This window comes from Marmota flaviventris, chromosome 13 (assembly GCF_047511675.1).
Source record: "Marmota flaviventris isolate mMarFla1 chromosome 13, mMarFla1.hap1, whole genome shotgun sequence".
Classification (NCBI taxonomy): domain Eukaryota; kingdom Metazoa; phylum Chordata; class Mammalia; order Rodentia; family Sciuridae; genus Marmota; species Marmota flaviventris.
In genome coordinates this window covers 25,363,149-25,386,576 of record NC_092510.1, presented here as the reverse complement: position 1 = coordinate 25,386,576, position 23,428 = coordinate 25,363,149, and the positions used below count along the sequence as shown (strand labels likewise).

Sequence of the window (23,428 nt, the reverse complement as noted above, 5' to 3'; positions counted from 1 at the left end):
CTTTTGACTGCCTGTTAGAATGCCGAACAAGTAGCTTGTGAGTAAAGCAAGTAGTGATAGAATTGCTAAACAATTACAAGTCTCTGATACAGAATTTAGAAAATGTGTAAGCTATCTTGTGAAATACATGAAGTGAGGCAGAAAAGAAATTCTTATCAAACATCTAGGATACTGAGGTCCACAGATGATGATCTATATAAAGTTATATGTGTGATTCTATGTCTTTAATAACTAGTGCCTTTGTTTTCTCTCAGTCCTGACTCTGTGATGAGCCTAGTGCAATAAGGCAAAAAACAATGTATAGTTTTTAATCTGTATGTACTCTATTAAGTAGATATGTCCTCTTTATCAGGAGAATTCCATTGCATGTTGACAGCCACATGCAGACCTTGCTTTAGGAAAAGTCCCTTATCTGTTTTTACTCAGTATTAACACCAAAGAAGTTGGACAGGGAACATTTTAAGTTTGTATGTACATCAAAAAAGTTAACATTTGATCTGGAGAAAATTATGTACTGACAAATTAGAATAATTCATGGATATACCCACCCCCGGTATTAAAAGGCAGTCACCATCAACCAAATCATTGTACAATGTAATGTTTTATTCTTCATGTTACGTACGGTGTACATATAAAAATAGCATATTTATGGGAAATGTATGTATGTTAGATAAAGAACTTCCTTTACATTGTAAAGAACTCTTCACATATAGTGCCATAGAAAAGCAAAGACTGTCAGCCATTTTTCTCATAATAGGACATACATATTGAGAAGACCTCTAGCTTTCTTATTAGGTGTGGGCATGTTTTCCAATACCAGTAGATCTGATGTCCACGATAAGGTAGCACTTGTAAGTGCATATTATCATTTTTAGTCACATAAACATAAGTGTCCAATGATTTTTCAGCTCATTGGTAACAAAACTGAACCTGGCCTGAATTGATTATAGAAATATTAATGTTTGATTATAGGCTGTTACCACATTGCCCATTTTCAAAAGGCCCCAAATACTGATTTCCAAACACATCTGGTTGATGGTGACTGCCTTAACAGTTTCTAGACATGCCTTTTCCAAGTCTTGCCTCAGAATTCGCTTATCTTATTCTAACCCTTAAATTAAAAAGATGTATCGAGGGCCAAGATCAGATCCTTTTCAGCTTTTAACTTTTCAATATTCCTGTGAGGGAACTCTGTTATAGTAGCCATTTGTACACTCTTGACTAACTCAGTGAAGGAAGGAGGAATGTTCAGCCAGTGGTTTCAAATTAGTCAGCTAGCAGTTTAATGTCCAGCATCCTAAGCATAAATTAAGCCTTGAAAAGTCAGTTGCTTGATAACTAAGGTTATCCAACAGAAATTTAGGACTTTTCCCTTGCATTTGAAATCATGAAAACTAAAATGCCTAAGCATTTCTGGGTGATAAAATGACTCTTCTTGTGGAATTGCAGATCATGCCATGCCCACACCATTGTATCACCTATCTTGGGTCCCAAAGAGTGCATCCTGAGAGTGCCAGAATTGTGGTGATAGTCTTTATAGTACTTACACATACACAAACACACACACACGCACACACACAATATTCTTTTTTCAGTTATGTAAAGGGAGGGAGGAGTAAACTATAGCCACAGGACAAATCTGTTTCCTAGTTTGCTTTTGTGTGACCTGTGAGGGAAGAGTAACGTTTACATTTTTAGTGCAAACAAATGAGAAAATGCAGCAGACCTTATGTGGCTTGCAAAGCCTTAAAGTGATTACTACCAGAAAAGTGTGTCAACTTTTGATATAGAGTATTAATTTAACTCCCATCTTCAACTTCTCCATTTTTAAGATTTTTTGCTTCTTTATCCTTTCAAGAGTCTTCTGATTCTGTTGTCATTCATCCAGGGCTTATTGATACATTTTTTTCCTTTTTCATGAAATAATAACCCTACAAGATACTTTCATCCAGAGCGTATAGAAACAAGTAAAAATGAATCGTAGAAATTGAATATAAACATTAATCTGAGTTATTTTAATATTGAAATATGGAGAGAACAAATTATAGAGCTTCAATGATGCCTGTCTTAACTAATTTTATAAAGACTGCATTGTTCTTGCCCCTTTATCTTAAAAATTCCCTTGATTCACAAAATTATGTATATATTTGAATACTGAGAATTGTTTAAAAATATTTACTTGGGAAATGTTCATTACTCTTAAATACTTTTACAATAATAATACATAAGTTATATAACTCTGGAATACCAATGTAATTTAGGAATCATACTGTAAGACATTATTTTTTCTAAATTATTGCAATTTTATCAATATGCAGTTTTTTATATCTTGCCTTTTAACCCATGAATCAGTGAAATGTGAGTGGGCTCATTGACCTTGTCATGTTCTCCATATTTTGTGTCAAGGGATTAAGTGAAAATCATGGGAGGTCAGATTATTACTTCATAATACTTCATATGAGTTTCATTTGCTCACCACTAACATAGTGGTAATAATACTAGCCTAAAAATTAAATTTGTGAAAGCCAAATATAATGAAGCATGTGGAAGTAGTGTCGATGAAACAGTAATGAGTTTGTTTTGATAGTTGATCATTTTTGCACATATTGATTTGTGCAAAACGAATGGATGAGAACCAGAAAGAATGAGATTGTTTAATTTACATTATCATCATCTATTCTTAATATAGATGTCCTACTAGGGGGAAAGGGCATATATTTCTATAATGCATAGTTTCAATTATGTTATCAATTAGTTGTGTAGTAATACTTTCCAAAACTTGGTGGTGGTATAAAGTGAAAAACATTTGTTGCATCTCATTAGTCTTTGCATTGGCTGCAGAGAAAGTTCTCTATAGGCTGTACTAATCTGAACTGAATTTGCTCATGTGTCTACAGTCAGCTAGATGGTCTAGGAGGTCTTCAGTTGGAGTAACCTGGCTCTCCCTCATTTATTTTTGTTTTTAGCAAGCTAGCCCAGGCTTATTTTTCTGGCAGTAGTGCAGAGAACAAAAGAGTTTCTCTGTATCCTTGGCTACTGTACCAATGACCAAAACATGTAGTATGGCCGAGGCTGATGTCAGTGCGAGGAGGCACTACTAGATGTGGACAAGAAGGTGTGAAAAATCATAGGTACTCTTGCAGCCGACTCACCACAGTGGTATTAGAGGTAGGAGAAAATTTGCCCAAGTGGGAACCAGATTAGAAACTGGAGCATGAGTCTGGTAGTCTCATGTCTGTTTGAACATCTTATGTAATTACAGTGTCTTCACCCTCCCATTCCTTCTTACTGAACTAGAACTTTGGCAGCCTCACCATTTGACTGCTTTGCAAGGACTAGCCCACGCCCAAATATGCACCACCTCTCATTTTTGAAATAACACAAAGAATATTGTTTCCAAGACAACTTTGATGAAATGTCAGCTTTCTCTGGGTTTTAAACCCATATGAGAAGCATTGTTATCCTCATTCATGCTGGGTAATTTGTATACTGCAGTAGTTTGTTTGGAAACATGCCTGTTGTTCTTAAAAATATGCTTAATGCTAGATTACAGAACAGATTTTTTTATTCTGTTTATGCAAGCTCATTTCTAAACGCATTTAAAATAAAGAGCTTGGCCATGTATGGTATTTAAAAACCCTTCACATGATGTTTTTAAAACAGATCAATTTCAGCATTAAAATGTTAGGAATTCAGCCAAGGAAAATTCAGCTTGGATTGTATAGCTATAATGATAATGTATTATAACCATCTTCTTTGAAAGTGATTGTAGCAGCAAAGTTGAACCTGGTGAATTACATAATTTAAAATGTTTGCCAGAACACTGTTGTAGGGGGATTATCCAAGCCTTTTCTAAACCAAAGCAAAATGAAAGGTGGATTTTATTATGAGGTACTTAAATCACAAGAATAGTCATTACAGACTATCTAAAGATAACTGATTTGAATTGAACAGAAGGTCATATGTCTGAATGTCAGTTATCACGCTTAACTACTTGGCAGAATATTAGTTTGTAAAAGAGCATGATTTCTGGTTTTAGCTACTTTGGCTTGAATTAAAATGTCTAGAGTTTGCTTATTACTTACCCCCAAATATTGTCAAATCACAAGTAACTTTGTGATTGAGATTTATTGATTTCATAAATTAAATTCCCAAGTAATTGATTACTATTTATAATCACATCATTTAGCCATGAAATTAAATGTTTTTTTCCTTTAAGAAAAAGTTTGTATTCTTGCTTCATCCTTAACCTACTAACCCTGTGTCTCACAGGACCATCCACTGAGTAAGATACTTTTTTTTTTTGTAGGTCTGCTACATCCTGTCTGCTGTAGTCCTCATTCATTCAAGATTTCGAGTCAGAACACTTTAGAGGGTGAAGTTCATAATTTTGCAATGTAAATATTACTTTGGAGAAGTGCTACAAATTGAATTCCATTAGTCCTTCCTAAGGTGGAGATAAGGAAATACTCCTGAAAGAAATGAGAAGGGCTGGGAAAACTTTAGTTTAGAGATCTTGTCTTTAAATAGCCAGTGCCTCTAGCCAGGTGCAGTGGTGCATGCCTATAATCCCAGTGGCTCAGGAGGCTAAGGCAGGAAGATTGTGAGTTCAAAGCCAGCCTCAGGGAAAGTGAGGTGCTAAGCAACTCAGTGAGACCCTGTCTCTAAATAAAATACAAAATAGGACTGGGATGTCGATCAGTGGCCGAGTATCCCTGAGTTCAATCCTTGGGTACTAAAGGGGGAAAAAAAAAAGCCAGTGCCTCTGCCTTGACTGATGCTAAACATGGATGTGGTAGGAAAGTTGTCTAGGTTGAGGAGTTACAGAAATACTTAAGTGACATTGTGACTCTTACTGGAAGAGTGGGTAGGGGCAGGGAGGTACACGGAGAGGACATTTTTCAAGTTGTCTCATCTATAATGTTAGGTCTTCTTATGGATTGAATTGTGTCCGTCAAAAAGATGGGATACAGTTCTGGTTTCTGCTGTCTGTGAATGGAACTTTATTTGGAAATAGGGTCTTGACAGTTGTGATCAAGTTGACATGAGAGTCATACTAGAATAGGGTTCTAGCCTCTAGAACTATGAAGAGAATGGATTTCTTTTGTTTTAAGCCATCTAGTATTTGGTAATATTTCTGGCAGCTCTGGGGAACTAATAATAGCTCCCACAAGGGAAGTTTACCTGTCAACTTTTTTTTTTTCAATCTGTCAGTTTTGTTTCATCATCAGTGTAGTAATTGCTGTGTGAGGCTAAATTCAGTAAACATCTACGTATAATAATCCACAAAACTATTATATGTTTAAAACTTGTAAAATTTTGTCATTTAGGAACTGTATTTGGGATTTGGGGATATAGTGTTGGTTAAAGATAAGGAAGTGTCTGCCCTACTGGAGCTCATATTTCACTGGAGAGAGACACGTTAATATTCAGTTAATAATTATAGTGTTTCCTCAGCTTGCTTTTATTTAGCCTTCAGTCTTGATTTTCTCCTTAATTCCAGTTGACCTTCAGACTCAACCATAAGAGAGGCAGCTCCTTATTCCCTCATGGACTTGTATTAGTGTGGCTACATACAATTTTTCAGAAAGCACAATTCACATGGACTCTGATGTTAATGTTTATGGTCCTCCCCAGGTTGTGCAGTCCACATTCTATACAGTCATCTTTGGAGGTCCTATGAATGTTAAATTTTCTCCCTTGCCTCCCTTTCCCTTAAATAAATCTCCAGGTGGAGACCTCAGAGTTTTTCTTTCTCTGGATTTTTTAAAGTATTGTAATATTCTTTCCATCTTTCATAATTACAGTATTTGCAAGTTTTCACTTTACACATGTTTGAGAAAATTTTTGGCCCAAGTCAAATAGATCTGAACCCAGATCTATCAGCCTTATAAAGCAAGCCCCCTCCCCGCCCCCATCCCCAACTCCTTCTTTGTCCTTTTTTCTTGATGTTGCTTTGCTGTTCTAGGTGCAGGTTGGTTTCTTTCCACAGTACATCCTTACCTGTGCCTTTTATGGCAGCACTTAAAATCATAGGATTGTCTTCTAGTATCAGTCCTTTGTAACCCTGTGTGACTTACCTCATACCTTAAGATTTAGGTTCCACCTCCTCTTCCTCCCTGCTCTGTTCCTAGTTGCTCTCATTATATCAAAGAAGACATTTGGCATTTGTTTTTTAGAGATTGGCTAGCTTCACTTAGCATAATCTGGAAAAGATTAACATTAAACAGAGACATGAGGTGGGAGGGAAAGGGAGAGAAAAGGGAAATGGAAGGAGACCCTCATTGTTATACAAAATTACCTATAAGAGGTTGTGAGGGGAATGGGAAAATAAACAAGGAGAGAAATGAATTACAGTAGATGGGGTAGAGAGAGAAGATGGGAGGGGAGGGGAGGGGGGATAGTAGAGGATAGGAAAGGTAGCAGAATACAACAGTTACTAATATGGCATTATGTAAAAATGTGGATGTGTAACCGATGTAATTCTGCAATCTGTATTTGGGGTAAAAATGGGAGTTCATAACCCACTTGAATCTAATGTATGAAATATGATATGTCAAGAGCTTTGTAATGTTTTGAACAACCAATAAAAAAAAAAAAAGATTTAGGTTCCAGCTATATAAAATGAGGCTGAAGTAAATGAGTCCTTCTAAAAACTTCCTTTGAGCATGAAAAGCACATGTGTTGGTTACAGTGCAGATTCTGATTTAGTAGGTTTGAATGTTTAATAAACTGAAAGTCTGTATTCCTCATGAGCTCTCAGAAGATGCTGATGTTGCTAAACAGTAGCCCACACTCTTGAGTAGCATGGGGCTGAATTATTTCTCTGATCCTCTTAGCTAAAGATGAGAATTTTTCTGTTGTAGCTGGGAACTTCATGTTGAGAAGGCCAGTCTTGCTGGTCTTCACTTTCTATTGTCACCATCATCCCTTTGAGCAGTGTAAAGGAAAGATCAGAATATGCTAAGTATTGAATGATGGTGCTTGAAAAGACCTGCTTGTTTACTGTTTTATGGTTTGGCCTTTTGTTTAGTTTTTGTTTTGTTTTGGTTTTTCAGGCTAAAACCTGAAACAAAATTAAACCCCATTCCTTCATCTCACAGTAAAGGTAAATTTATTACCATTCTTGTAACTGTGATTAAATGTCAATTCTTTTGCTTTATGTGGTGTTCTTGGCCACTTAATTATACTACATTAAATGTTATGATGTTGCTGTCAGTGCAATCAGATTGTAGTATGGATATATCTTTGGATTATTTTGAAAAATGTTCCTATCGTACAGTTTGAGCTTGAAAATAGAAGTGCTGAGTTTGCATAAATGATTTTAAGAAATTATTTCTTTATTACTGTTTCGTTGAACTTATGGTGACACTAAACATTGAGACTTTGATGTTTTATATGGTATTCTTCCCCACTAATTAACTGGACTAATGAAATTAATTAGTGGGGAAGAATGCCGTATAAAACATCAAAGTCTCGATGTTTAGTCACAACTTAAAAAGGAGTTTTATACTCTTCGATTGCCAAACACATTCCAATTAACTGAAAGAAGGTCAGAAATTCAGTTTTCCCTCTTCTGATCTTCAAAGCCTTTCCAGACTCTTCTTGTTGGCCATTGGTTACTTGAGCCTGTGTGTTAATCTAGAAAAGCTGACAGTGGCATGTGGAAGGCAAAATATTTTCTTGTAAGCTAAAAACCAGCCCAGAGACTCAGTTTCTGCAAAAACAGAGACTTCGTTCCTGCAGAAGGCACTGAGGACTTCTGTGTACTAATTGGAAATAAGTACATTTGGCAGAGTAATGGATTATAATAGTCCATTTTCTGTTGTTTGTAACAAAATACCTCAGTCTGGGTATTTTATAAAGGAGTTTTATTTGGCTCACAGTTTCAGAGGCTGAAAATCTAAGATGGGGAGGGCCCATTTGTTGGCTTCTGATGAGGTACCAATGATGGATCTCATCACATTGAGGGGAGAACAGGAAAAAGGGACCATATGGTGAGACAGGAAGTCAAGAGGGATTCAGGGACCAGGGTTGTTCTTTTTATAACAACTGACTTCTGCAAGAACTACACTAATTCCTTGCAAGGGTAGCCCCCTCCGTGACTTATTTGCATTGAACTAGGTGCCACCTCTTAAAAGATTTCACCACTTTTCAACACACTGGGGACCAAGTCAGCACATATCCTTTGAGGGACACACTTAAACCATAACTAAACCATAGCATGGGTTTTTGTTTTTCTTTTATGTTCTTGATTTTATTAATTTATATTCACTTCATTTTTCTATATATTACCATATATTGCTGTTCTAAAGCCACTTCTCTAATGTCTGATAATTAAATTTCCATAATGAGCCAAGAAAACGTGTGTAAAAAGTCTTTGTATGTAAAGTCTTAGAATATTAAATGACTGTGCTGAAAAGTTGATTATAAGAATTTCTTAATGACAGTAGTTGAGCAATAAGAACTCCTCAGGTCATTTCCCTGTGGTATGTGTTCTAGTGTTCTGTTAGTTTTTTTTTTTTTTTTTAATCAAGCGGATTTTACAATAGCAATAATATAATTCAGATAAGCAATTATTGTAATTGACCTTGGCAATGAGTGTCCTTGGCTTTTACCACAGTTTGCTTAAATCCTGAGGATGACCAATTATCTCATAATGCTCACTTTATTGAGATTATTGTTTTAATTATGGCACTCAAAATATATCAGTTTGTCAGCATTATAGAGTCACTCATGGAAACAGGCTTTTAGAAATGCATAGAGTGTCTAGCCTCATTTTATGACAAGGTTGTGATTGTGTTTTTTTTTTCCCAGCTCCAACGTGATTTTGAAATATGTTATTTCTTACCAGTTGTTCGTGACACAATCAGTTTTACAGGGAGATAAAGTCTGTGATCTATCGCTGAGTTAATTTTGCTCTTGGAATGTTCTTTAAGGTGACTTGGTGCTAATAGCTAAGCAAGTCTGTTGATTAGGAGTTCTAATTGGCAGCAATCACAGTGGCTTGTTGATTATCAGATTATGCCTTAGGTCAGAGGTTGTCAACTTAGAATCATCTGAGAGCTTTTAAAATAGCTCATACCCAGCCCTTGCTCCGACTCCTCCTCTCTATGGAGAGAGAGTGATTTAATTGGATCAGTTCAATTTCCTTCCTTTATCCCATCCTTTCCTTTCTTTTCCTATCCTATCCTTTCCTTCCTCCCTCCCTCCCTCTCTCCCTCCCTCTATAAGTAAATCCCCTAGCTGAGAACCACTACCCAGAGCTTGCATTGTTTGTTCCTTCTGATTCATCTCACCCCCACCATGACCCCACCCCAGACAATACAGTACCTTTTGGGGTGTCTTTGCTGTTCTGTGTCTTGGTCTAATTCTGTTTACCCCTAAACTTAGCTCAGTTTCCCTTGTGTGTCTGAAATAGCCTTATTCTCTGCAGGGTTGGGTCCTGGAGCTACTTACTCCTCCTTCCCAAGAGGTTCACCAGTGGGAATTCTCCATGGATAAATCTCACCCCTTTATAAATCTGAGAGCACTGTTTCTTGCTAATGGCTCACTATGCTCTATAATTAATTTTTTTGGTTGTTGATAGTGTAAATATATTATTTTCGTAAGTTTTTTGAGTAAGGATCAGAATTCATTCTTTAGCATCCAAAATATTTGGGATGTCACTCTGCTAATTTTAATTCTGCTTGATGAGATCAGTATAGTGATAAAAGGTCCAGTTGTTTTTTTCCTCCTTCTGTGATGACTTGGAGGTTGCTGTTCATGTGCATTATACAGTCCAATGAGCTCTTTGTGGTTAGCATTATTCTCCTAGGATACCTAACACCCCTCCCCTTTTTTAATTAACCTATATGGGATTGCAGGTGCATGAAGATGACATTATTGTTGAAAAGCTTGATTCCATTTTTTTTTAACACAACACACATCTGTATGAAGGGAGTCACTACTCAGTTAATACTGCAAAGATCTTTCTCATATCCATTCTCTTTGCTCTTTTCTCCGTTGCTTATCCACTCTTGAGCTACCATCTTCCTGCTCTGGACCACCACATTAGCTGCTGACCACTCCCCTGCAGACACCAATAATGATAAAAGCTTGTCTTTAATGACCCAATTTCAAAATTTGCTATTTTAATTTTAGTGTACATGTAAGATTTATATACTGCACATCTATTGTTGTTATTTTTAATTTGCTAAGGATGGAGGTAAGCAAGGCAATCTTTTCCTTTCAGGGCTTTTGAAATTCTTATCCTGATTTTAACCTTCTTTAATATCAAACTTTTAAAGATTTCTGGGTGTTATTTAGAACACAAGAATCATCACTGTCCTTAAGTGGCACTTAGAATAAAACAGACCTCACCGTGGCCTGCTGGGCCTAACTTCTCTGGATCCCCCTCTCCTCTGTGATGTCTTCTGATGCTTCCCCACACTGTTCCTTCCAAATTCAGCACCCACATCTCTCGTGTACAGTGTCACGATATCACCATTTGCAATTGCTGTATTAATTTTTACTAATGTCATAACTTATAACTTATTTATTTTATGTCTTCTAACTAGAACTAGTACTCTGTAAGGGTATGCCCTTTTTCTTGTATTCTTAGTGTCTTGGGCCCAGCAGAGTACTTGGCACAAAGTTGGGAATCATTGTGTAAACCTCATGCTTTTTTAATTAAAAAATTATGTGCTACACACACCTGCCCCAGCTTCTACCATTAGACCTGGTGTATCACTCCAGAGTCATTTGTCAAATTTCAGTGAAGTGTAGGGGATGCAGATCTAGACCTCACTAATGCTATCATCAAGGTTCTTTTAGGCTTTAGAGACTGCAGTTAAAGCATAACTTCTGAAGAGGACACTAAGCCAAGAGGGGAGGTAGAGATGTGGACTGGGAGTATGCTCTGAAATGTTTGCATCTGTAGAAATGGAATGCCTCTTGCCCAACATTAAGGCTTGAGAAAATACCTATTACCCTCTTTCCAAAGTGAGTAAGTAAGGAGCAGAGGAGAAAGCCTTCAACTTCCCAGATTGGTTTTCTGGCAAAGGCTTGGCAATTGGCTTTTTATTTTGGAATAAGAACAAAAGGAAGGGTGACGTGTCAGCTACTTCATCTAGTTACCTCAGTTGTCTTGACACTGTTTTGCTCTTAAAATAACCATAAACTGAGTAGTTTAAACAATAGAAATTTCTTCTCACAGTTCTGCAAGATGGTAGTTCATGATAAAGATGCCACTGGTTAAGTGTCTGATGAGGACCTGTTTTCTGGCTCATAGATGGTGCCTTCTAGTTGTGTTCTCATTGGTGGAAAGGGCAGAGGAACTTCTGTGGGTCTCTCTTATAAGCATGTCAATTCCATTCATAGGCTCCTTCCTCAACCTAATGTCTCCCAAAACTTTCCCTTTGGGATTTGGGTTTTAACATAAGAATGTTGGGTGGGACACAAACATTCAGACCATAAAAATGAGGATCCTGTAGGACAAATGCCCTTGTCTCTACTTTTACAGGTATGAAGATTAAGACCTGGAGGTGGGTTGACTTGCCCAGAGTCTCACAGTTGATAAATGTTAGAGTTAAAAATTAAAACCAGAGCATTCTCTATAGCACAGGCCTATTTCATCCCATCCCCTTTCCTCTATACTCTAAGGATGTAAAGCAGGAGCCTTATTCACTTTTGTGTCCTCAATGTCTAGCATATTGCCAGAGTAGACTAGACTACAGAGTAGCCATTCAGTTCAAGTTGTAGGTTTTAACTGACATTACAGTCCCAGACTGTGATTGCAAACTCTTGGTTATTCAGATGGAGAAATAAACTTCATTTTCTATCTACCAGCTAGTATTGAAAGAATTTATTCTGAATCATTCCCACCTAGTGGTCTGGGTGCCCTTATAAAGGCTGCTCATGACCTCTCTGATCCATTATTTATTTACAGCAGAGGGATGTCAGTGGGTATCTGTTTTGGCAAATTTTGTCAGTGACTTAAACATCTGTGACATAACATTTGATTAATACCATTCTCCTGGATCCTTTCTTTGAAAGCACTAAATTGTGAGATCTTCTGCATTTTGATTACTGCTTCCTGGGTACTTAGAAACCACAGAACTCACAAGATAGACTGTTGACTGTGTTAGCAAGAGGGATACCTTGGGATATGACAGGAGAATTCCTATGGGCACATGTGAAGAGAGAGAAAGACCAGAGTACAAAAATCATATGTGTATTTTGAATTGTTTTCATCTTCATTCATTGTGCAAACATTAATTGCATTGTCCTTGCATTGTAAAATGAAGGGTTTCCATTAAGCTGTATTTAGTATTTAACAGCAAAAGCATAAACAAACACTGAGCTAATGTTCTTTCTCTTCTAATAAAATAGTGATTGATTAAATGGTGTCCACTTCATTTTTCTGTGTGGTGAGTGAGAGTATTTTTCTTCCAGTTCATTTTGAGCAGGCCGCTATTACTGCACCATTTAGCTCAATGCCAAATTGCAGTTGGCTCCATTCAGTTCTGTTTACTGAGTAGTGCTGTAGTGATTAAATGTCACTGGGTACACTGAGTATACAAAAGTAATTAACCTAAAAGGACATGTTAGAATAAGGGTCAGCAACCTCTTTAGCCCATAGTGCCACCAGCAAGACTAAGTATTGACAGAGATATTGCTGACAGGGCTGGGGCAGAGTGAGGGATATGTAAAAGGGAAAGGAGAGAAACAAATGGCAGTGAAGTAGGAAGGAAAAGGTCAAGAAGCAGGAGTACTCACACTTGTCTGGGATGGCAAGTAGAATGGAGTCTAAGATATTTTTCATCAACCTTTATAATTTAGCTCTCTGACCTATAATTGTTTGGGGAGAGGATGAGAGAATAGACCACAACTTGAATTTCCTATCATTCTTTCAGTACTGGTTAGTGGAGTGTTCTTTCCCGGTTAAACCAGGGTAATCTTGACACTTGCTTAGTGAATCAGATTGTTCTTGCAGTGTTTTGTATATATTGTCAGACCCTTACATTTTTAGATCTAGTTGTCATGCTATTTCTTGAAATAATTTCTTTAGAATGATTTTGATATGGACCTCTAAGGGTCTATATCTCATTTGCTTTTTTATTCCTCAGTATATTGAAGTCACTGTCAGTCACAACTGATATTAATGCTTTATGTTGCTTTACATACTAAATTTTTACATAAAACTCTAGGTAGCCTGTGACTTAAAAATCAACCAGTATAAAACACCTTTTTTTAAACAGGTGTTGTATCTTTTTGTCTTATATTTGCTTTTTTCTTTCACCGTCTTTATGTGGTAACTTAACTACCCGGGGCGGCGGGGGGAACTGGGAGTGCTGAGAATTTTTCTTTTTACCACATACTTCTTGAGGAATAAACATTGCCAGGAAATCTCCAGGAACCTCTTTTCTATAAATGTATGACACAGAAAAAATGCTGATGGCAGCATTCTTCCTGTAGTGGGTCTGTCAGGGATAGTTCCTTTAAATCTTGTCTTCTGTAAATCTTGTCTTTTCACTGGTCAGTTTTCAGGAAGATTTGATTCTCCCTGGTCACAGACAGCTGGCGAGTACATGATGAGAAATAAGGAAGAGAGGGGGACAACAAGTTGAAAGTAGTCTCTCTTTCACTAGAGATTTATTACTTTTAGAAGAAAGAATAAAAATTAGTGGCTTTGATACATTTATTCAACAACAATGTTTACTGTATATGCAGGCAGAGGACAAGCCTGAAGCAGACCTTGGAGTGGGATCTGTACTCTCAATTGGTGGAGAGGCAACAGGGAAAGGCACCGAGTTGGACTCAGCTGCTCTACCTGGCACTATTCTGGCACACCTGTTTTAGTCTTTTTAAAAAAAAAAAAAAAAAAAACACTGTTTCTTCTTACTGTTTTTTTAGCATGGTCTTGAAAATTGTTTGTCATCCTGCCACTTCCAAAATCGCCACATTGAAGGCTTTCTCCTCTGGTTTGTATATACATCCTTCATATACCACACACAGCTGTGTTACTGCAAGAGTCAGTATAGTGAGTATTGAGAATACAAAGAAAGAAGATAAAATAGTACATGCCTTTGGGAGTGCATAATCTCAAATTGCAATATAACAAAAATAATATGAGAATGAGTTAAAAGTATGCATAAACAGCTCATACTTTGTGCTCTTTTTTGTTGTTGTTCAACAGCTGTTAATTAAGTCATTAAAATGTTGGGCTGCCATGGTGATCAAAGCAGGCAGCGGTCCCCGCCTTCACAGAGCTTCCAGTCAACGAAGAGCAAATAAAATACTGGCAGTGATAAAAATGCTAGGAAGGACACACACAAAAACCTGTTGATAGGGATTTAGAGGTGGGGTCCTTGGTTAACATCACAGATGAAGCCTTTCTGAGAATGTCACATATAAGCTGTGACTGAAAAGATGTTAGGCCAGAGAAGAAAGTTTTTCACAAAAGCCTGAACAAAGACTCTGAGGGATAAAAAAAAAAAAAAAAAATTGGATGAGATTGGAAGTAGACAAACATGGATCAGATCATGCTTGTACTCCTATAAAGGGCTAAGTACTTGTTTAATGGGTGTTGAGTTCCATTATAACTTTAAGAACTTTTGGACTTAGAAGCCACAAGTGGCTTTTCCAGTCACAGAAATGTAGCTGGTCCAAATTGAGTTGTGCTATAAGTATGAAGTAGATACCAGGTTTTTAATAATGGGACATAAAATATCAATAATCTTGATATATTTGGTTAAGTATATGATTAAAATTAATTTTACTTGTTCGTTTTACATTTTTAAATATCTGTTAGAAAAATGTAAAATACATGTGCAGCTCACATTATATTTGCCAATTCTGTTGTAAAGAGCAACTCATTTTAATATTGAAGGACCTTAAGACCAAATAAAAGCTATAACTGATCATTGAAAACTATTTAGCCATTTTGTGATTGGATGGATGAAGACCTGGAACTTCTGATTAGCCACCTTAAAATTGCTAGGCAGCCTTGCTTCAAAGGGATACATTGTTATTTCCTTTTCTGTTCTTGCTGAATCACCCTCAGCTATTATAGAGTATATTTGCATACATAATACATAAGAATATATATGAGGTTCTGTGGAGTTAACACTCTTTGGAAGAAAAAATGTTGAGCCTTTCAAATTGATTAAAACAGTTTACTGGAAAAAGTGGCAAAATGAAAAGACTTCATTTTTCCAATAAATTTTAATAGTTACTAAAATGAGGATTCTGGTCCATTAAGATGTAGCTTGCCAAGTCTTAAAGCTTAATCACTTATTTTTCTTTGAACCACTACACTACATCAGCTTTTTTCAAAGCAGTTGTTAGAATTATGTTGATATTTTGACAAAAAGCACAGTGTAGGAATAGGTCTTCCAAAAAAATTCAGGAGAGAAATTTTTGCCAGCCTTCCTCCACTTTTGTTTTTAGGGCAATTAAATTTATGTACCCCACCGTTTGCCAGTGAGACTTGGTAACTAACCTAGGTTATAAGGCAACAGGTAAATAAGGATTCTAAAGTATATTTTATAAGTGCCAGGCTGGGAGGGAAAAATCCCAGAAGAAGGTGGTCAATACTGTATAATTTATACAGAGGCAAGACATAAGACTTACAGATTCCATATTAATGAGGTCAGGGAATTCTTGGGAGGGGACAAAAGCACATGGAGTGTTTGGGTTTTTGCAAACTTTGAGAGTTCCTTTGGATTGAAGGACAGGAAATAACTTTGGTCAATTAGATAATTTAAAAGATGTATGCAATATAAAGTTTTTGCACTTTGCTGATTTTTATCACCATTTCTGGTGGACTGTTAATACTAGACCATCAGAAGTGAAATTACTTGGTTAATTCAGTTTGTGTCTTGGATTCTCACCTCCATAACAGTGAGGAGTACTTGCTTACTCTCATTTCTTCAGTTCTTTACTCATGTGGCCCACAGCTTGGACTGCATGCAGACTATAGAGAGGAAAACTAAACTGTGTACACAAGAATCAAGCTTCTATCTTTGGTGTCAAAGCATCGTGTTCCAGCAGCTGAACTTGCCAGCCTAAGTAACTGTATTTAATGAAATTTTTGGGGCAAAGCCAACAGCTTTATTCCAGGAAGAGGAAATAACAGTCAAGAATCCCCAAGAGGACATTAAGATAACGTTCTAATTTAAAATCAATTTTATTGATACCTTATAAATTATTAGGGCATTTTATCCTGGACAAAGTAATGCATACTGCTGAGGCCACTAAAAGAAAACATGAATGACTGAATATTGAAGGGAAGTAAGATGTTCCTAAGATGATGGAGGGCAAGGTGTAGATTTCATTTATATTTATGTTTCTGTATTTAGTAGATACTCAGTAAATACTTGTGTAATTAGCACATAAGTGAACTAAAATTAAACAGTGGTTCCCACGTTTTCCAGTGAGGAATAGAACTCTTCATGGGGGCTTATAATATGCTAAGTACTGTGCATCACAACATGATCTCCTTAATCCTCTCAACAACCTTGAACTGCTACTATTGTCATTTTTTCCACTGGGAAATGGGAGCTTTAGAAAGATTCAGTAACTTGTCCAAGATCATACAATACCAGCACTGTCTGACTTCAGTACTCAGAGCATGAGAATTATAGGTATTGCCTCTCAATCAGTCCTCTGTGAGTTCTTCTAGTTAGATAATATTTTGGTTATCTGCAAAAGAAACTTATCTTGACCCAAGTTTGTATTGCTTGAAGATATGCAGAAATACAATAATTTAATACAATAATAGAACATTTTAAAGAATACATTATTTATGAAAGGTTACAGAGGATGAAACAGTAAAGAACAAAGTTATCGTTTCATATGGAGATTATATTAAATATTTTTAACAAGGGTAGATCTTCAGAAAGTCCCAATCATTTTTTAAAATGAGTTTTGATTTATGCTAATATGAAAAAAGCAAATTCTGTGAGGGCTAAATACAGATTATGCTTTTAATGACTTCCTTAATCAAGCAGGTTATAAGGAAGGTCTTACTGTAATAATCAGTAAACTGACACAGTGACTGAACTCAAAAGTCCTGCCATAGTCACCTTTCAATAGCAGCATGCTATAAATTTTAGATAAACTTACATAAATTTGCATGCGTTGTGAGTTGACATGTGAGGCTTTGTGTTTTCACCAAATAATTTTCATCTTAAAGTTTTTATATTTTTCAAAATGAGAATTATTTTCACCATCTATTCTCATTGTTTCCTTAAATGAGATAATGCATGCTATAATGTTTTTTTAATACTTATTTTTTAGTTTTAGGTGGACACAATATATTTTATTTTTATGTGGTGCTGAGAATCGAACCTAGTGCCTCATGCATGCTAGGCGAGCGCGCTACCACTTGAGCCACATCTCCAGTGTCATGTTATAATGTTTTATCAGTTATAAGGAGCTCTGTGAATGAGAATATAAACATTTTATGTTAATACTATACAGTAAAATCTCAGAAATGCCACCAGAATATGGTACTGAGTTTGGTGTACAAAAATTTTATTAAGGCTATTACTTGTACTTCAGAATCTTTTGAAAGTATTTCCAAAATGTGTAATTCTTTGAGGACTCTTTAGTTGATTGATTATCAAAGGCCTTAATCTTCCTTGAAAGTTGACTCTGCTTGGTAGGAAGAGTACCTTGAATCCTTGTTTATCTGCAAGAATACTTCGGCCTTTCAACAAAGTCACCAATATTTATTTCTGGTCCAGACACAGGTCTTTTTTCTAAGGAGCTGCAGTGGAAATTGTGATTGAGCACTTTGTTGTGGCGTCAGTAAAGGTTCTAGAGATCTTTAATCTTCTCTGTCCTCCCCAAGAGAACAAATGCCCCATAAATTGTCCCTGATCCAGACTAACATTGGACAGTTCCTTTACTGAATGGATCACTATAGTTAGAGTAACTATATAATTTATCATCTAAACCGGGCTAGTTTTGAGAGTAAAGGGAAGCTTGGTCAATAGATGTAGAAAGGGCAAACCAGGACTTATAGTCATGATGTCTTCTGCCTCTTCCTTATCCCCTTTATCTGTTTGAAAACTGATTTACCCTTTTGTACCTAGGAGATGGTGTTTTTGAACACCAAAGCTGATGAACAAACAAGCCACAGCGAATGGATTTTAGGATTCTTGATCTTGGTTGTCCACTAGGCCTTTTAACATATCTGTTCTGGTTATAATCAGGGAAGTCTGAGCACTGCACCTGTATGAATGAAAGCAGAATTAGCTTTATGTACATTTGAATTCAAGTCAGAAAGTCCATTGTGCAGATGGTATTTATAGCCCTGCCTCAGTGCAGTATTGAACCAAAGCCTTATTAAATAGTGATTGTTGGAAGGAGTTGTATTTTGGTTAATGACAGCCTATTGAAACCCTATTATTAATGAACTATCTTAATATTTACATTGAGGGGAAGTGCTACACAAATGCCTAGAATAGTTTACATGAGGCTTAAAATAGAAAAGCCATACTAGCTTACCATCTAGGTTTCTGTAATAAATAGAATTAGCTAGACTGCAATACACAAGGATAGGATCAGAGTTGCTATAGCTGAGGAGACTAGGCTTGTACTTTATGTGGATTATTTTTGTTAGTCCTCAAAGCAGCCCAGGGTTGGGATGTTGTTATCCCAGACTACAGAGAGGCTAAGACTAAGCAACATCCCTTCGGCTACACAGCTATTAAGTGGAAGACTCTTTACTCACGACAGTCTGACTCCAGAGAGCTTCTTTTGCCTGCTATTAAAACCTCTGCTCCTTGTTATTAAAATTAGCTAATTATATCAATACTACCTTCTTGGGGGAGGGGAATACTTTATAGAATTCTTTCACATACAAGGTCATCTTTGATCTTGAGGTGGTAGAGGAGTAGGAGTGGAGGTGTGGGACAATTCCTTTCAAGTTGCCAGAGGTGTCACTTTTCCAGGTGACTTGATTAGTAAAGTCTAGGATAGATTTCAAATTTGAATCTAATACTTTGTTATTTTTAAAACACTCTGGCATACAATATTAGGAATAACTGTATTTTTAAAAAAACTTTTCTTGGGCTACCAATGTAAATATTTTTAAATATCCCAGTAAAAGTGTGTAGCTTTAAAAAATAAAGAACTTTCAGTAACCATTCACATTCAAGGGTGTTTCGCCTTTTTTGAATGGCCATTGCTTCTGTGACTCTCCATTTATAACATATGTGCTTGTATGTGATCAAACTGTAATGAAAAGATTTCTGTTTAATGTTTCTAAATTTGTAGGTTTGCACAGTGTTAGCATACAGCTCCAGTAAATTTCTTTTTTTTTAATGTTTATTTTTTAGTTATAGGTGGACACAGTATCTTTATTTTATATTTATGTGGTGCTAAGTATCGAACCAGTGCCTCACGCATACTAGGCAGCACTCTACCTCTGAGCCACAAACCCAGCCCCTCCAGTAAATTTCTTATAGTAAGCAATAGAACTAACCTAGCCAAGCTTTTAAAATAATAATAGAGATATTAGAGAAATAAAAATTCTAGTAAAAGCACAAACTGTCTTTATCAGTATTTACTTAATTTTTCCTATTCACATGCTCAGAAAAGATCCAGATGGATTTCCAGTGACTGAATGGTGGACTTCTAAGATTCATGATGAGAATCTGTGCCAAGTTCAATTTAATTCCAGAGCAATTATGTTATTAGAACATTGCTGATTACCCTAGTGCCCATTGTGCAGCTTAACCCTTAAATGCTAGTGATAATTAACTACTTTTGTCATTTTACTAGCAAATTCCGGGTGTAACTCTGCTCTACATGAAATTCAATAATAAAACATTTGTACAATCAGAAACAACCAGCTTAGGGAAAATAAGACCATTTGATTGTACATGTATGCAGATAAATAAGCATAAGATTTAAATAGACATTACCATTTAGTATTAATTTTTAAGAAAGTATTTCATCATTTAGAAATCAATAAAAAAGGGGCAGAGCTTCCATGTTACCAATCCCAGGGAAAACCATTATGCATATCTTAACTGTAGTGAATGGTATCTGTTCTGTGGCATTGTTCTTCCAGTGGACCTCTGCAGTGTGTCACATGAATTTTGGATTAAGATTGAAGAATGTGTTACAGGGGATGTTCAGTCATTTGTGTTCAAAAATATTTCTAGGCAGTTCTCTGGTGCTCACTATGCTGGGTGCCTCCACCCTCAGGGAATCCACAGCCTGAGGTGAGAAGTGGCCTTGTAAACAAACAGCATTTGTTGCACATGCTCTATTCCTTGAGTGAAGGAAATGTTAAGGAAACAAAGAAGACTGATTAATTCTGACAGCATCAGAGGAAGCTTTGAAAAGTGGCATTAGAGTTGTTTATTATGGGCAAGGATGATTTCAAAAGACATACTGAGTGAAAGGGCATTTCCATAAGCCAGGGTAAAAGGCTGTGGATGTGGTGAACATACATATATCTCTCTGGGGAGCACAGGCTGTCAGCAGTGATATGGGAGACAAGTTCAGTGGATTGGGGTGTGGAGTGAGGACTTTGTAAAACTTCTGTAAAATATTCAGAAATTTATCCTATGGATGGTAGGAAACTGTCCTTATTAAGGAGGAGTAAGGATAAGTGGTTGAATATGTCTTTGATAAATATAAATTTCAGACATATGGAGGACAGACTCAAGAGGGATAAACTAGATATCACAGGCATGACATGGGGTGCAGTAACTCGTGGATAATGTTTGTGTGCAGGCTTTCAAAGGTCATAAAAAACCTGATTGATTGGGTTGTGATATGAAAGCAAAGTAGGGCATTGAACCAAAATAGGGGCATTGAACCAAGGCTTGGGATGAGGTTTGCAACTCAGTGGAGACAGAAAAGTCAAGTAGTCTACTTTTAAAAGTTGTTAGAGCCTGAGGATGTACCTCAGTGGTACTGTTTGCCTAGCATGTCTGAAGCACTGTGTTCCACACTGAGCTCCACAAAAATAAATTATATAAGTAAATCAATATATAGTAAAAATTGAAAGTTATTTAAATTGTGTGGTTTTACAGAAAGCATACAAAATAATGCCCCAGAGTCTTTTCTGATACTTAGCTTAAAGTCTAGTAGGATTAGTTATAAGGTTTGGTGAGTGTACTTTTATAGTGTTCATATAAAATATTGTGGGGCTGGCACATTGGGGACAGATTCAAAAGACACATAGTCCTTAACAGTGGGTACCCACTCTTTGCTCCCATCTTCCTCTTCCACTAAACACCCACCCTCTAACAACATGTTTTGAAAGTTTAGAAAATGCCCAGCAAGTATGTGGCATCATGCTTCAGTGGAAATAAAATGGAACTTACATCCAAACATTCTAGAAACCGAACTGTCTTCAATAGTTAATTTAAAGGCCCTCATAATCATTGTATATCTTTATAAATGTTAATTATTACCAACCAAATAAGATAAAGCAAAAAGTTTTCAAGAGTTAGTTTTATATGAGATAAGTAAAGTTGTAAGTGAGGAGAGCTTTAGTGAAAAATTTTCTGAATTGATTTTGGATGCCAGACAAAGATGTTCTCGTGGTGATTTTCTTCTTCTTCCTAGAACGTTTTTCTTTAGATATTTTATTTCCAAATATTTTTTCTCCTACCCTCCAGAAATAGTCCATTCTTAACCAGGCTGGGTTAATTTCATCCTTGGGAGTTCTGCCCTTGTGCCCCTCTGAGGGACTTTGCTACTCATGCCTTTACTATCTGTCCTTAACAGGGCATTCCTGCTCCAGACCTGGCTCCCTCTCACACCTCACTTTTATTTAGCTCTTCTGTTGATCTGTAACATAGTCACTAGCTAATGGTAGTTCCAGTTTTATCTTCTTTATCCATGGTTTTCAGTTTTCATACCATCCAAATATGCTCAGTAAACCATCTGGACTTCATGGCAAAAAGAAACATTATCTGGCTTCAGATTTCCTTGCTGGTGTTTGTTTTCTGTGGGGGACTTCTCCAGCTGGGAGCTTCTTGAAAGAGCATAGATAAAGGAAGATGGCCTCAGACTGATCTCCCCAGGCATGGACCCTTTTCTCTACTATGAAAGCCTGTGTGTTCTTCTCAGGTTTCCAGAGATTAAAATAAAAGGAGCAAGCTCTAGGAGTCAAAAAGGAATGAAGTTCATGTTTCCTGCCCCTCTGCATCTCCCAGGCTCTCAAGATGTAGGACTGAGTAAAATTCTGTAAATATGACCTTTATGTCACATGACCACCGTTTTTAGTTGCTCTGATCCCTAAAAATTACCTCTTCCTTTTTAAAGTACTGACTGTCCCATTAACCAACAAAAGTTGTCTCCTTTTCTTCTTTACCTTTTCTCCTGTGTCTACTTCCTTTCCCAACTTTATGTTTAAACAGTATAAACACAAATGTAAGACCAAATTCATTCTAAGTTTATACTCTTCCCTGCCATTCTTTTTTTTTGTTTGTACTCTTCCTTCCTCTGCCTCCTATTTTCTTTATTCTTTTTCCCCCATTCCCTTTCCTTTTTTATTTTTTTCATGTTTTTTTCCCTGTATGCCTTTGTTTTCTTATTACTTTCATCTCCTGCCCTCTCTCCTCTCTCCTCTTAATAGCTTTGCAAGTATATACTGTGGAACAAAAGTTGTGGGGTGTCTCAGGCATTTAAAAAAATAAATAAAAGCTGTTAAATGGATAATCAATGCTTCTCAACCTTGCTTCCCTTTCTAATTCCAGAGCTCTTCAGTATCCCCATCAGCCAGTTTCCGAGGTGCTGAAAAGCATAGAAATTCCACAGATTACTCCTCAGAAAGCAAAAAGCAGAAAACTGAAGAGAAAGAAATAGCAGCTCGTTATGTAAGTTCATTTACCTTTGCTTTGGGGGAAGGCCAACTTGCATTGCTTTTTATCAGCAGCATCTCTACCTTTTGATTATTACCAGCCAATACTAGTACACAGGATAATATCTTTTAAGAGAAAAAGTATTTATTGCATTTATAGCTCTGTCTCAGTTGGCTAGCTGAAGTCCTGTGTATGTATATGAGAGGACACAGTGCTTCACCCAGCAGCTAATAGGAGATTTGGGTGTTCTATGTTATTTGTATGTATATTTACTTTCCCCAGTGTATTTCAAGAAGGTTGAAGTTTCTGTGGTTAGCTAGAAACTCTAAAGAGAAATGTAAAATCAGAAGATTAGTTAAAATGCCTCAGTAGACTCATGTGCTAAGGATGTGTCAGATTTTGCAAAATTTAATTTGCAGAGATAACCAAATGTCTCTACTTTGAATTGAAACTCACTTTTCTCTAGTAGGGCTAGGTAGGTTACATAAGAAAATTTAGAAAGCTGAATGGAAACTGGAGCCAAGGCACGGCCTATTCACAGACTCCATGAGAAGTTGAAAATCTGGATTTTTTTCACCTCCCTGTTTATATGTCTACTTAGTCACATT

The 23,428-nt window shown here is 36.6% G+C and overlaps 1 protein-coding gene across 6 annotated transcripts in view; it reads left to right on the top strand.

The window, feature by feature from the left end:
• Window positions 1–23,428, top strand: part of Tle4 (TLE family member 4, transcriptional corepressor) — a 137,662-nt gene that overhangs the window by 93,984 nt on the left and 20,250 nt on the right. For all 6 annotated transcript variants that reach the window (XM_027951342.3, XM_027951341.3, XM_027951338.3 and 3 more), the window contains one exon: window positions 22,716–22,835. In XM_027951342.3, the coding sequence (XP_027807143.1) occupies window positions 22,716–22,835 (120 nt within the window). The remainder of the gene's footprint in view (window positions 1–22,715; window positions 22,836–23,428) is intronic.